Source organism: Solenopsis invicta, chromosome 5 (assembly GCF_016802725.1).
Source record: "Solenopsis invicta isolate M01_SB chromosome 5, UNIL_Sinv_3.0, whole genome shotgun sequence".
NCBI lineage: Eukaryota > Metazoa > Arthropoda > Insecta > Hymenoptera > Formicidae > Solenopsis > Solenopsis invicta.
Window position 1 is genome coordinate 21,725,185 of NC_052668.1, and position 15,276 is coordinate 21,740,460.

The window sequence follows — 15,276 nt, forward strand, 5'->3', positions numbered from 1 at the left end:
GTTATTATTAGACATGCGTCAGAAAACCATACAATCTGGGATCATTGTATACATATACATGTATACATAAAATATAATTAATAGTATGTATAAGATAATTGTACATATGTATATTACAATTATCTATAATAAAAATGCATAATAGACTTTAAAATAATTTGTATCATATATTATAAATATATATAATTTTTTAATAACTTAAATAATTTATTTTACAATTTAATTTTTTTATCTCAAACATAATTTAATTCCTGTTTCAAAAAATAAATAAAATATAATTTAAAAAAATTACTCGGAAGAATAATATTACTCTGATTCCATTTTATTTTTTCGTTCACACAATCTCCGACCGCGTTCATGTATTTACAGACTCATAACAAGATTATTTATAATAATCTTTCATCAATTACAATAGAACAATCACAGATCACATTGGAACGTTGCCGATCTTCTGTAAAGGAAATAATTTATGTACATAATAATCCATTTTATGTATATTAGGTAACTAATCGCTACAAAATGCTGATCCTTGTAAAATTTCACAAGAGCCTTACATTCTTATTTTTTCCGCACAAGACATAATTTATATGTATCAACATTATAGTCGCTACAAAATATTATTTTTATATATTACTATCTCACCAATCTTCTCGTTAAAGAAAATAATTTATACATTAATATCAAGCGCTAAAAAATGTGCCTAATCTTCGACAGAGATCTAGTGAAATCCTTGGACTCTACAGAAAACGAAACCAGACGAAAGTTACAGACAAGGCCATTAAAGATATTTCATAAAGAGAAGTTATAAAAAAAATCGTCCGGTCCGTTTTCGCAAAAAGAGTCCTCGTCATATGTACAATATGACATAGGAAAATACAAAAGGACGATATTAGGAAGGTATCTATGTAAGTTAGGATAAGTAGATCTCCGATAAGCTTTACGACGTTCCTATGTCTTAATTTCGTCGGCACTTGGACCCGCGATAATGACGCTATTATTGGCAGTAATAGCCGTTTGTAGCTGATGATCGTGCTTCTTCATCGTGTGATTGTTGATTTTCTTGTCGGTTAGTACCATCAAATCCGAATGTATTCTGAAGTGCAATCTAGATTCTAATAAGTAGCCCGTGTAGTTTTTTCTGAAATTTATACGCAATTAAACTTCAATATAAAAACTAACAATATTAAATATGTAACGTAATATTTAAACTAACTTGGCATCTTCCAAAAAGCCTATAGCTAACTGAATATCGCCTTGATCTCGTGCCAATAACGCCAATTCCACAGTAGCATAAGGAAGTAAATACGTATCCTCCTTGATGGACTTTTCCAATTGTAAAACGCGCCGCAGACATTCTTCCGCCAGTAAAGGATGCTGCATTTGTCGTAGACAGGCACCTTTCAGTAGCAACAGGAGTGCTTCATTATCCGTGTCATAATCACTTTTCCTATATAATATATTACACATTTTCATTATACATATATAACAGAAGAAAAAATTATGACTAACATTGCATTTTTATTTAAGATAATTGTAAGATTTCCAAATAGCTAAAAATATGTCGAAAATAAATTTTGCAAAGTACCTTCTACAAATTTTGTTAACAAAATGTTAACAAAAATATAATAGAATTTGTTAACAAAATACATGTTGATTGCAGAAACCTGCTTATCAGATTATATCTGTATTACAATCTTATTGATTAATGCTGTCATAATAAAAATTTGAATCGTGAAAAAACATACGAGGCTTTTTTGAGTTCCCTCTCCTCCTCTTCTATCCTCTTGAATATATTTAATATCACGTCTTGCCGTTTGCCTATTATCCTGAACAGATTCCACACATACATAAGCTCAAATATAGGAACAACTAGGCTCTTCTTTTGTGTAAAGTAACGCTCTGCCTTTTTGATCACAAACTTTTCCATCGGCAATGATTTGCCAGCGATGCGCTGCTTGTAGGTCGGCGCCTGCATCATCAGATTGTCGACCATCTGTTTCTCCTCGCTCCAGAGCGATGGTTTCTGCATAATCAAAATCGCGGCCTTCTGATATACGTAAACGGTACGCGACCAATTGGACTCGTTTACTAGCAACGTGGCGTACGTAGCAGCCTTGCTCCACTGCTGCATAATGCAGTGCGTCCACATCATTTCCCAATAACAGAGATGATGGAATTGTGGCCAAACGTTCTGACTCTTCCATGACTTTATATACCAATCTATGCATTCTTCAAAGTTACCTCGCGTAAGTTCCAATCTTCCCTTGAAGAACAGGAACCATACGCCGTTCGGATAGACGCTCAACTCTTGTTCCAACACCTGTTCACACCAGACCAGATCACCATCTGAGTGACTCAGTACAAAGGTGACTATCAAATTGTAGGCTAGCAGAATCATCACACACAGAATCATCACACACAGGACTTGCCGCAAGCCTCTCCTCTCGTTGAAGCCCTCTTTCAATTCCGTTAGACCGTATTCCTAACAAGTTAATACATAAAACTTTACACGCACTATGTATTCTTAATATATAATATATAATTATCTCACTAAATCAAAATCAGTGTATCATTTATTTTGAAAGACAGTTAATAGTAATTTCAGTACTATGCTTATAACTATATTATTCAATGGTACATTTACTGTTTTTCAGTGATAATATACTAATCAGTGAAAGTCCTCCCCCCCCCCTCGCCCCTCCAAGTCACCAATTCCGATTTAGAAGTAGCATATAATCTGTAATTATACCTTATCACCAGAAAATCCAATAAATTCTAACAATTTAATAACACGCGCCGGTAATAGTGAGATCATCTGGAACAAAATGCAATTTAATAATTATATGCGGTAATATTTTTTGTAGTAATAAATAAGTATATACCAAATTGAATGCGCCAATACCCATGCGAACGCCGCTTTCAAAATGCACTTTGTGAATATCATTTCCCCACTTCCGGCTTTTCAAGATCGTCATACATTCCCTACGAGAGACAAACAATCGTGAATTGTTTGAGGAACTGAAAAAAGGCCGACGAGAGTCTGCTGTGACTTATTTACTTGTACGATAGAAAACAGGTACGAATTTTCAGTCCTGCCTTGACAAAGCTGACCAGAGTCTCGTCCTCCACAAACGTGAGCATCGATTTTAAAAGGAGCGACTCGGCATAACAGAGTTCCGCATGCACTTCCTCTGCAAGATCAATCCTCGGTCATTCCTTTCATGCGCGATATTTTACGTAAAAGCTATTTGGCTACATTCAGGTTAATCAGTTGCTATAAAATTGCATCTTGTAAAATGTTTTGACAACAGTTTTACTAATATTTAAATTTACAATAGCAAAAAATCTATTAACATTTATATGTTAAATTATTAAATTTTATTAATAAAAAGGTAATTAGTGTGTGTTATATAAGAGCTTACTGTTAATTGTTATCACTCAAAGTCTGAGATATGTATATAGATTAATATATATCATAATACATATCAATAAGAATCTTTCTATGAAAACCTTGTCATTGAAAACTATTATATAATAAATTTGATGTCATTTTTTGTTATATAATATTCATTAGATATGCAACAAAGATATCGCATGCCGTTTTGCACGTGTATATATATATATATATATATATATATATGCATCACATTACCATTCGTGTAAGTGTCATAGTTAATCCTCTTGACTATTTTTCCGATGTTCTGCGTAATAGTGGTATGCTTTCGGTGTTTGGAGCACACGTTCATACACTGCTTTAACATTTCCGACGCCTTTTCTATGTGTTTCTGTAAACATACAATTGTTAAAGAAGATTTCATGCAGTTCTTGTCTAGAGTTTAAAAATTCTCGGTAAAATAAAATCGGAGAAGATATCAAAGAATATTCCCGTATTATACCGTTAGTACGAAAATTTACGAAAATTTATGAGAAGATTCATTATCAATGTTTATTTGTTGTTTATTCACTTAAAACAATATGTAAATTTAATAATTAAATAAAAAAACATAAAAGTGTTATAAATTAAAATTAACTGCATAATTTTATTTATTTTTAAATCTAATTTTATTTATTTAATTTATTTTTAGTATACTTAGCTAAAGCTACATAAATGACAAAGTATTAATCTCTGCTTTGGTATCACATAATGTATCACACTGTTTTGATTTGTCAAAAAATTAATACCGTTAATTATTATAAATTTATCAATCTAATCGAAAATCAAATAAAACTCTTGAAAACTAAAACAGTCCAATCTTATAAAGATTTTACATTAGCAAAAAAATAACTATTAATTTAAGCTATTAAATTAATTAAAAAATTTATTTAATTTTCGATTAAACTGATAAGTTAAAATCTGAATAACTTTTCGAACAAATAGAGCTAAGTAGATAAATTATACTTAGCTAAAGCTACATAAATAACAAAGTAATCTCTGCTTTAGCATCACATATTGTATCACACTGTTTTGATCTGTCAGAAAATTAATATCGTTAATTATTATAAATTTATCAATCTAATCGGAAATCAAATAAGACTCCTGAAAAATAAAAGTTTATTCTTATCAAGATTTTACATTAGCAAGAAGTACTTATTAATTTAAGCTATTAAATTAATTTAAAAGTTTATTTGATTTTCGATTAAATTAATAAGTTAAAATCTAAATAACTTTTCGAACAAATAGAGCTAAGTAGATAAACTATACTTAGCTAAAGCTACATAAATGACAAAGTGTTAATCTCTGCTTTGGTCTCTTTTAACTATCAGTAATTAATAGCTATTCTTTCTCTAACGTAAAATCTTAATAAGAATAGACTGTTTTAGTTTTCAACTTCAGAACTGTCAGACAAATCTTCAAAGTTATACTCTTCTTCATCTTCAGCATATTCGGCTTCTAACTCTTCTGCCTGAAGACCAAATTCCTTATCATCCCACGGAGTAATAAACATAATTCTTTTTTGTTTTTCTCTTTGAAAACTTTTTTTCGATAATTCCAATTTCAAATTAAATGAGATGTATGTCATTTTTCCAGCTCTTTCAGTCGTCAAACGACTTGTAAGACACTTGTCTTTTTCTATTACTTTAAAAAATTTCCACACAATGCTTTTTCGTTTCGGCATTTTGAAAAACGCTACAAACTAGTGACTAGTATTGCCCTTGAAGCGTCGTTTTACAACTACACCGAGTACTGCTAACTCCTACTGCTATGGTATGATTAATGCTACCACGTAAGAAAAATTTGCAAAATTTAGGGACTTAACGCAGTATGTAGTAATATTCCCATTCCCACCACGATATCAAACACTATAAACCATCAAATTTACGATGATTAATCTAACATTCACTATATGTCTATATAAAAACATTAAAACAATTTGAAAACGGAAAATTATTTTTATTTTATAGAAATTACAAACTTTTATAAATTCTCATAAATTCTCGGAAAAATAATACGAAAAATTACCGTAATTTACCGGTATTTTCTCATCCTTTCTGACGTAATATACCACCTTTAGAACTCTATTCTTGTCCGACTTAAAAAAAAACGCCGAAGCGCGACTGGAGAAATAAATGATTGAAATACTTGTTCAAATGTAAGGATCGCCTCTAAAAACGCAAATACGCTAGTCCCCAGCGAATGGTACATGCTGCTGTCCGCCCATGGCTCCATGATCTTTTTCGCCTCATCAAAATCGTTGTTAAAAAAACAGTGAATCGCCTTTTTCGCTTCCATTATCGCTGTATCCAAATCCATAGACGCGAGTCTGAAGCAAAAATTTTCGTTTTAATGAGTTTGCAGCGTAAAAAAAATGATTAATGTAAAATAGTATGCAAATAATTATGACATGCATTGTGACAATGATAGTTCTTGATAATCTTATTTTTTAAATAATAATAAGAAGTAATTTTTTTCCTTCTCAGTAACAAGATTAAAAAAAGTATTTGAGATATGAGATAATACCGCAAAAAAAGTGTAGCAATTACTGTCCAAATAAAATGATTCATTAAATGATTAAAGCAAGTTTTATAGTACGTATACGTACTGTGGTAATGATTCCTGAGCATCTTGAAACTGAAATGCAAAAAATTGAATATTAAATATGTAATGCAATTTTGTAAGTAAAAAAGAAAAAAAATTAATAGACATAAATAAATATCTACCTCGTCATCGCCATCAACGTCCGACATTTTCAACTGATGTTAGGAAACTGTTCTGCAAATAATATAACTTTGTAAAAATTCCTATATTTGTAAAAATTGTTTTATAATTCAATACATCTATATCTATACCAATACAGGCTAATTTGCGTAATATGAAAATCGCAAATAACTCAAAAAAAGTAGTTTTTTTATGAAAAAATATTCCAAATAAAAGTTGTATGATTTAAAGAAAGACAAATAATGGTAAAATCAAGCTTCAAAAAAAATCAATTTTTCAAGATTGTATGAAAAACATTTCAATTTTTTAAATAAAATTATATGATTTTTTTACATAAAATAATTCCTCTAATTATTTTACATATAAAAATATTAATTTATCAAAAAATCAATAGTTTATAAGATATTTTATAAAACACTTAATTTAATTATATTTCTATGTTAATACATATTAATATACCGATTTATGTTAAATTGACATATTAATATACATGTATCATATATTGAAAATTATTAAGTTGGTATACCGTTCGTTATACTACTTTAAAATAAATTACAGAAACGTGTCCTAGTTTCATATTAAGAGAAATCTCAAAGAATGGAGCTGATGAAAAAACATTGTGAAAAATATTACATTTAGAAAGTTGCAAATCGATTTTAAATTACATTTAGAAAGTCACGAAGTTAATGATCCGCCAAGAAGGTGTCGTGGATGCGCCTGTTAAAAAATAATTTCCTGTTTTAAGGATTCTCGACCTAAACACTGATAATATAATCAACTGATAATATATGGTAAACGCAGATAAAGTAAAGTTTGCTGCCTAGTGTAGAATCTAGTGTAGAGAGCTTGTAGAACATTCTCTTCGCGAACACGAACGCTCATGTCATTCAAAAACATCGTTGTTATTAAATGCCTGTTTGATCTAATGAACGACGTTACGACAAAAGTAACATCCGGTAATTAGCAAACAGTAGTGATTGTAATTATACGGATGATTACAGATCATGAGAGAAACAAACATGAAGAAATGCATTGCCTGCGTTACACGATCGCGTGCAAAGGGTTTCCGCAAAACGGAACTCTTAGTCCCGCGACGCTCCTACGCTCTACAATATTTTTAATTTAAAATTTTTAATGTATTCGCAGAATAGATATATATTTTAGACGGCCCCGTCGCGTATGACGTCCGTTCGATTTGCATTTGTCGCTACGGGGATTATCGTCAATTATCTTCTACTAAAGAAATCGCCTCGGACGGAAAGTTCGTCTCAATTCTAGCGCATAATAAACAATTTAACTTTCTTATCCTCTTGCTCTTTCCTCCCTCCCCTCCCCCCCTTCTCTTCCTCCTCAGATTCTGTTCACCAATTTCACTCCGCCGCGGCGGCCGCGAATCGAAATGGGGCTGCGAAGCCCCGCAAGCGTCAGGGGAGAAAACTTGCGGACAAAAGTTCCGATAGAATGCTAGAAGAAAAGAAGACCATGGATATTTTTTCTTTAAAGAATCTCCCACAAAAATAAAACGTCGTAGCTCCTCGAGAGCGACGAGCAGACGAGAACGAATGACACTTTACAGTTCACTTTATACGCAGTTCCACCTCCACTCGTAAACTATCCTGGTCCTTGGGTTTTCGTGAAAAGACGCGGACCTTCTAACTGAACGATAGGCTCTTTCCGCTGCACCCTGGCGCAGCTGAGTCGTCTCCGGACGTGGAAACTCACTCGAAGAGGGATAACGCCGAGGACGGCTCCGGATCGCGAAGACGGCCTCGCGAAATCGCGACAAGGAGGCCTTTCTGAGACGAGGCCGGCGAGAAGTGATTTCGGACCTACCGCACGTGGAAAGTAGACTGCCACGAAGAAAGTATAGGCAGGCTAGACCTACATTTCCTAAACCCGCGCACACAGCGGAGTGGAGAGAAGACAGCGGCGGAGGAGGTGGACAGAGAAAGCGCGCGCACTCGTTGAATTTCGCGGACGTTTCGCGGACGCGAAGTTCACGATGGCACGAGACGAGTATCCGGTAAAAAGTATCTTCTCAAGACGACTTTCGAAGCAGATATACTGCGACACGCGAGCACGTGGTAATCACTACTACCCGGCTCGATAAGATTATGATAAGATTGCGTTTACTCGTCAAGAGTAAACAATGAGAATAAAGTAAATCGCGATTAAGTCGGTAAATTGTTCTTCTCTCTTTCAAACGAGATTTGTATATTTCGCGTTGGAAATTAAATTTATCGATATAGATATGTGAATCAATATTTAATAATACAAGGAAGAAAAAACCTCTAGACTTCTTTTGCATCTACAGCGCGAAAAAAACCAAGATTGTCTAATCGTAAAAAATGAAATAAAACAAAGAAACAATGTATAAGATACGTTTATCTCTAATCTCTTCAGAAAATTAAATGACTAATTTTTTAAAATTTCTGAAATAGCTTTCGCACTGAGAAAAATAGTTTTTGAAATGTATGATTGTAACAACATGATAAAATAATTATGATTAAGAGCTTCATTTTTATAGTTATTATTGCTATATAATGTTAATAATAATAATAACCTGTTGTTTAGTGTTCTATAAAAAATATTTATAAATTATAATAGTTTCAAGTATTATATATATAATAAAATATCAAAATATGGATGATAAAAGTAAAATAAATATTTTTACATAGTAAATTCAATCACAATTATAGTAAATACAACTATTTTTTAAAAATTCTCTTATTATTTACGTAGTATAACTAATAATCATAATTTGCGTGATTAAAACAACTATAAATATATAATTAACAACAAAAACGATTGTAACTTATAATTAAATTATGATAAATGCAATATTTTTTTCTCTCAGTGCGATATTTGTTTCTTGCTACTTTATTTACGCGTACGAGATAATAACAAACTGACTTTTGGCAAGATATTGCAAGAAATTTAATCGAAATCTTCAGTTTCGTAAATAATATATTTCGCGACCGTTATTATTCACAGTAACAAGAAACTCAGCAAGTTAATATCTTAAAAGATATGTCTATTTTCGTCCATCCATCTAGAATGCAACTTCGATGTGTGCGTTTCAGAAGTATTTTTGCCGAAATGTGGACAACATTGTGGCGTTAAACCGACGATAAATTCAGCTATCATAAACTCATATTTGTCTCTTTCAAGATAATAGTCAGATTAATTATCTCGGGAAACGTGTCGAGACCGACAACAACCCTCCCTTCTGATCTTTGATTCTCGCTTAACGATCTGCGAGCTCGGGCGCAATACGCGTACATACGCGTAATCACAGCGGGTCGATCTCCATCAATAATTCATCCGAAAATAGAGCATAATGCGTATGTACCGCCTCTACTTGCCTGCCTGCCTCGTTAAAAACGGCGAGAGTTGTGCGCGCGTTAGGCGTAGGGCGCGGGTGGATGCAGTAATGAAAATCGATCGTCGCCGTGAAACGGAAACGGGGTAGGCCGAATGGAATAGGTGGGCTACACCGTCCTGGCTGTCACCATCCCGCGTCATCCGCGGAGCTGCTCCAGATATAGGATCACGTGGAGACGCGCGGGTGAATGCTGATGCACGGCTGCCCCGAACCGCGAGAAGCGGTCGATTATCGAGCTGAGTAACGCCGGCCGAGTAACGACGAGCACGTCGCGTGCAGTCGCGTGCACCACTGACAGCGACGGAGTCGTCCTCGTCATCGTACTCGTCGGCGGCGGTGGCGGCAGCGGCGACACGTGACCACGCGCGGGCGTCCAGGATCGTAACAAAAGCGCTAGAGTTAAATTAAAAAATGATGCTTTCAAATTTTATTGACGCACTCGGAGTTCTCTCGAAACGTACGCGATGAACAGAGAATTTATTATCTGACGTGAAAAAAAAAAAAAAAACTAATCTTTATTTGATTAAACTCTGATTAAGATTCTGATTATTCCAATCCACAGAGCAAAAAAATTTGCCTATTATTGGGAATTTTTAAAAAGTAAACTGCTGCATATATTTTTCTACGTTTTTACATATCTATAATACTGGTACATATTTAATAAATATCTACAAATTTTTGTATGGTTAAATATTTATTAGTTTTTATAATATACGTCAATTTTTCAAACTAGCACGATTTCTCACAAATTATTAAGAAAATTATCAAATTATAAATTTTTGCGCATATGTAAAATACATCAATGTAAGCATAAACTGAGATAAATAAAAAATATTGCAAATTATTAAATTGACGATGTATTAAAAAACAAGTACCAATTTTGTAACAAAATCAATTTGAATTTAACATGTATAAACAATAATTACAAATATTCTGTTAAAAAAAAAACAAAAAATGATAGAAAATGATCTCTCTAAATTTTTTGGAGTGGAATTTCATCTAAAAGAGTGGAATTCCACTCTAAAAGTGTGAAAATTCTGCCACTCTTTATCAAGACTGGCAGGATTTTCACACTTTTAGAGTGGGATTCCACTCCAAAGATTTTAGAGAGATAGAAACAGATTTAAACTTTATTGAAATTTTACATGATTTTATAGTAATTCGTTTCAGTCCCACATTTGACCCACTATAGAAAAACTGTCTATCATTTCTATCATTTCTTAACAGTTTTTAAAACATGATAAGATTAATTTTTTTCTTATCTAATTATCTCAAAACTTTTATAGAGGATATCGCAATAATTTTATTTTATATAACATACAGACGTGTATTTTACATATATATAAATGTTGAAGTCAATAATGTTGGTTATAATCTCTGAGAAATCACATCAGCCAACTTGATAAATGTGTTTGTCTTCAAATTTATGTAACATAAAAACCAATAAGCATTTAGTCATAATAAAATTTGTAAATATTTAGTAAAAATATGCAGATGTGTAAAAACGTAGGAAATATGTGCAACAGTTTTCCTTTAAAAAATTCTCAAAAATAAGTAAATTTTTTAGACTAGAGACTTTGATTAAACTTCGATGTTTTTATTCCCCCTTTTCTTCTTTCAAAATTAGATACGCATCGATAATCACACTAACGATCATTAGTTCGAACACGTCTGTTGCATGACTAATACAAAAAATTAAAACCAACGTTCAATATCATTAATCAAATGTTTTCTGAAAAAACATATGCCAGAAGCGTCTAAAAAAAAAGCTAAATTAATTGAAAACTACAGCGATTTCTTAAGATTTCTTAAATATACATACTAGAAAACATAGTAACAAATTATATGTTATTTACGTAGAGAATATTTTATTATTAATCTATATCACAAACGTTCTCTTTTTTTAAGTAATTTTTATCTCAAACTGCTTCATATTTAAAGAAAAATGTCTCCAACATTATTAGAGATAATGGCCACCAGTCGGAAAATAATCTCCCCTAAAGAATATTAAACAGAGGACATCAAACGTGATTACGTTGCATCTTATAGACTTAAAAAAATAAGAGTGTCAGGAGAAAGCGTCTGGAAATTCAAAAAATGATTTAATAAAATCAAAGATAGATTTACCTCAAATATATTTTATATAGATAATATTCAATGTTTGATGATAAGTCTAAAATTAATAAATCAATAAATAATCATTACAAAACAATCATTATCAATCAATAAATCAATATCCCAATGTCCAATAAAAAAAAATCCGATATAAAAAATAAGACTCCAATAACAAATAAAAACTGCTGATATTAAAAATAAATGTGCCCCAAGTGAACTTTTTGCACAGAAAATTTATGAGGATGTGCGTTTCTATAAAAAAAAATTTCAACAAAAAACACAATAGACTATACTGTCTCACACTTCTCACAATCTTCATAGTTATTCTGCCATGGCGGAAAAAAACGAAAGTTGAATCTATCGAACCAACGAGTAGGATTACAAAATACTTTGCAAACTCATTGGAGAAAAAAAGATTATTAAGTAAGATCAGCAACGAATAACTTGATCGTACGATTATAAATAAAGGAAAATTTTCACGATTTTATAATGAGCCATTCCAATTATATGATTATTAATAGCAAAGTATTACGAAACGTTCCAATATGACGTTCGATGCAATTCTAATAATAGTCTGATTCGAATGCGCGAATGTTATTTGCAACTTTACGTCATTAACGTTCTTTGCATTATACATTGCATTTACATAGTATATTGTGTTTTACATATTGCCTTTTGTAATTGCATATTATATACATGTTACACTGATTATGAGATTCTTTCATTAATTCGTGATTAATAGAAACTTGTCATTCAAGATAATCCTTCTTTTACTTCTATTCCATCTTCTCACTCATTTTAATTCCACGTACACAGAAAAATATTAGTTGCAATTAATTACAGCAGCAAGAATCTACATGTGGGTGTAGTAGCTAATTTTAGTCTACTACTGATTGTGAATAACTATTACACAAAGCTTGCCGTTGCAACTGATCTTTTTTCCGTATAATTTTCCAATAAAAATGTAATTATAAAAATAATTACATTATTAATAAAGTTTTCATAGTGCACGCGCTGATCGTGATCTTGATAAATATGTATATCTTTAAAAAAAAATTAAGTATTCTCGCGAGAATATTTATAATAAAATTATATTAATATTTTATTTTAATTATATAATAAAATTATATTAATTGTAATTTATTATACAACACATGAAGCGGATATGATCAATATACTGCGACTTGTCTTTGAGAAAACGATTCATGAGAAAACGATTCAGTGTATAAGAAAATACTCGAGATTTGAAGGATGTTTTTCAGCAAAAATGCTGACTTGTAAACTCGATGTGCTTACACGATGCGAGTTAGCTGGAAGATTCCAGGATACTACATTGTGTTCTGGCGACAGAATCTGCCGATAGCAGATCTCTAACAAAAGCCAGAGTCTGCCAGTTTGTGGTCGTAAAATGAATTAATTAAATAAAATTTATGTCATCGAAACGGTATAGAAGTTCTGCTCGATTTCTACAATCGGTCTACTATCGTATTCCATTGCATTTTTAAGGCTTTGCTAGCTTACGATACTTCCCATACAGCACAGAAAACTGCAGAAATATTGTTGCAACATTGCTGTAACATTGTAACATTGCTGCAACGTTGCAACAATATTGTTGCAAGTTCTGTGCTGTATGGGTTGTTTATACGACATTTATGAAAATGATAAAATATATTGACGTACAGCTTTACTTTTTAGTTTTCTTTTAAAAATATAACAATCCTAAAATTTGTAAAATATACAATAAACTAAGTTATCTGTTTAATATAAGTATAAAATGATTCTTTAAATAACGGTACATTTTTTAGCTGCCAAAAATCTATCAATAGATTTTTTTCAAAAATTATTTTATATTTCTATGTAACATATCGGATGCCAGTTTTTTTATTTTACAGATTTTCTCTGATGAAACTTTTCAGAATTTTTTAAAATTTCAAAATCATTTTTAACTTTTTATAAAGTTTTTTAGATTTTTTTATACAAATTAAAGCACTTTTCGGAAATGTTGAGAAAATCTATATCTCTTTTTTAGAATTCTTCAAATATATATATATAAAATTCTGAAATATAAAGAGATTTCTTATTTTATAATTTTTGATGAGGTTTCATAAAATATGTGAAAAAGTTCAAATACTTCTTAAAAATTATAAGATGAAGAAATCTTAGACCCTATACACAATAGAGGAATATTAAATATTATATAGAAATAGGAATTAAAATTTTAGAATCTGTTTCCTCAATAAATACATAGATAAATTATAAATTATATTGTATTTTGCACGACATATTTAAATGTCTTAAGTTTTATTCGTATCCATTGTGCGTTACGTTTAATGTTTATTACTGAAAATTGATTCTAGAATTTTAATTACTATTCCTAATATCTAATATTCTTCTACTGTACGCAGAACATTAGAATATATTTCAGAAATCACACATATGAAAAATTTTAAGAAAAAAATGTACACGTTCTTATCATTTCTGAAAAATACTGCAATTCATATAAAAATTCAGAACCAAATTTTTTACATGGTCAGGATTATACAAAATTATTATATTTTTTTATTTATACAAGAAAAAATTAAAAAATAAAGTTGTACGTAGCAATTATAAATGAGTTTTTAAAGTCATTGATTAATCCATCGCATTATGTGTAAATGCATCTTTTACGGAACAAAAATGCACTTACGCATCCATTAACATTTTGAATTGAGTTTATTGCTGCGTCGTCATCAGTGCAACCGCAAAAGAGATAAAGTATAAATAGTGAGATAACAGTGAGAATACCTGGCATGAGACAATGCCTTTGGCACATTCTTACGGTTTTCTCTCTCTTTCTCTCTCTCCGTCTCTCTCGCTTTCGAACGCATGTTCCTCCGCTTTCCGACGGGTCGAGGCTCTGACAAATGGCACAAAAAGAAAGACCGCGGCTCGTGGCGGCAGCGCTCGCGTGACTCGAACGTCAAAATCGCGTACCTGCTCGCCCGAGCGAGCAGAGTCGCCGCGCGCCGATCGCGGCGTCTTGGGAGCGTCCTCGTCCTGGACGCGCGTGCAACGGAAAGAGGAAGAGCGAGGAACGCGACGATCGCGCGCCGGCAAGATCGCAGTTTATCGTGACAACGACAACGGAACTGACGACGACAACGACGACGTCGTCGTCGCGACGACGTGGCCAGCTGAAAAACCAGACTGCTGGCTTCGGTTTACCTCGCGGGATCGTCAACTAGCACGGGAAATGTAGGAACGCTTCTCCTCCTCTTCCAACGGCCGCGGCTCGCGCGGCCGATTCTGACGCGGCTTACGCAACATAACCTCGACCAGTGAACGGGCCAGCTACGGTTGGAGGTTCTTGCTCTGCGCAGCACGTAGACGTGTGTGCCCCCGTCGACGCCGCGGAGTGCGTTCGTGCGATTCGATTGTTGGAACGAACCGCGGCGCGTCGGACTCGGGCGCGTCCTCGTCGGTGCATCGGGGAATCATATGTTACGACGATGCGCCTGTTACTCCGGAGAATCCGTCCTCTCCTTCCGTTCCACTTCTCTCCATCCCTACCGCTATTATAGTTGTTTAGGCGTTGACACAACATCGCTTGACGTTACGCTCGACGTCACGTGTGTAGCGA

The 15,276-nt window shown here is 32.8% G+C and overlaps 1 protein-coding gene across 7 annotated transcripts; it reads right to left on the reverse strand.

Annotated features, from left to right (window-relative positions):
- Positions 1-301: 301 nt before the first annotated feature.
- Positions 302-14,573, reverse strand: LOC105195311 (tetratricopeptide repeat protein 39B). 7 transcript variants are annotated; one of them, XM_039449630.1, is made up of 12 exons: positions 7,991-8,007; positions 6,823-6,874; positions 6,160-6,211; positions 6,042-6,070; positions 5,582-5,762; positions 3,653-3,785; positions 3,059-3,191; positions 2,883-2,982; positions 2,750-2,815; positions 1,746-2,482; positions 1,214-1,447; positions 302-1,138 (listed from the first exon to the last, which is right to left on the reverse strand). In XM_039449630.1, the coding sequence occupies exons 3-12, from the start codon at positions 6,184-6,186 to the stop codon at positions 949-951; spliced, it is 1,830 nt and encodes a 609-aa protein (XP_039305564.1). In that variant the 5' UTR covers positions 6,187-6,211; positions 6,823-6,874; positions 7,991-8,007; the 3' UTR covers positions 302-948. The 7 variants fall into 7 exon arrangements, with proteins under 7 accessions (XP_039305564.1, XP_039305565.1, XP_039305563.1 ...); XM_039449631.1 differs by having other exon boundaries at positions 7,880-7,993; XM_039449629.1 differs by lacking the exon at positions 7,991-8,007 and adding an exon at positions 7,732-7,983 and having other exon boundaries at positions 6,823-7,621.
- Positions 14,574-15,276: the final 703 nt, after the last annotated feature.

Coding starts and splice junctions, on each gene's coding strand:
- LOC105195311 (XM_039449632.1), bottom strand. CDS start 6,186: ATGTCGGACGTTGATGGCGATGACGAG. Junction 2,483..2,749: donor TTGGATTTTCTGGTGATAAG/GTATAATTACAG, acceptor TTAACTTGTTAG/GAATACGGTCTAACGGAATT. Junction 1,139..1,213: donor GGCTTTTTGGAAGATGCCAA/GTTAGTTTAAAT, acceptor TATAAATTTCAG/AAAAAACTACACGGGCTACT.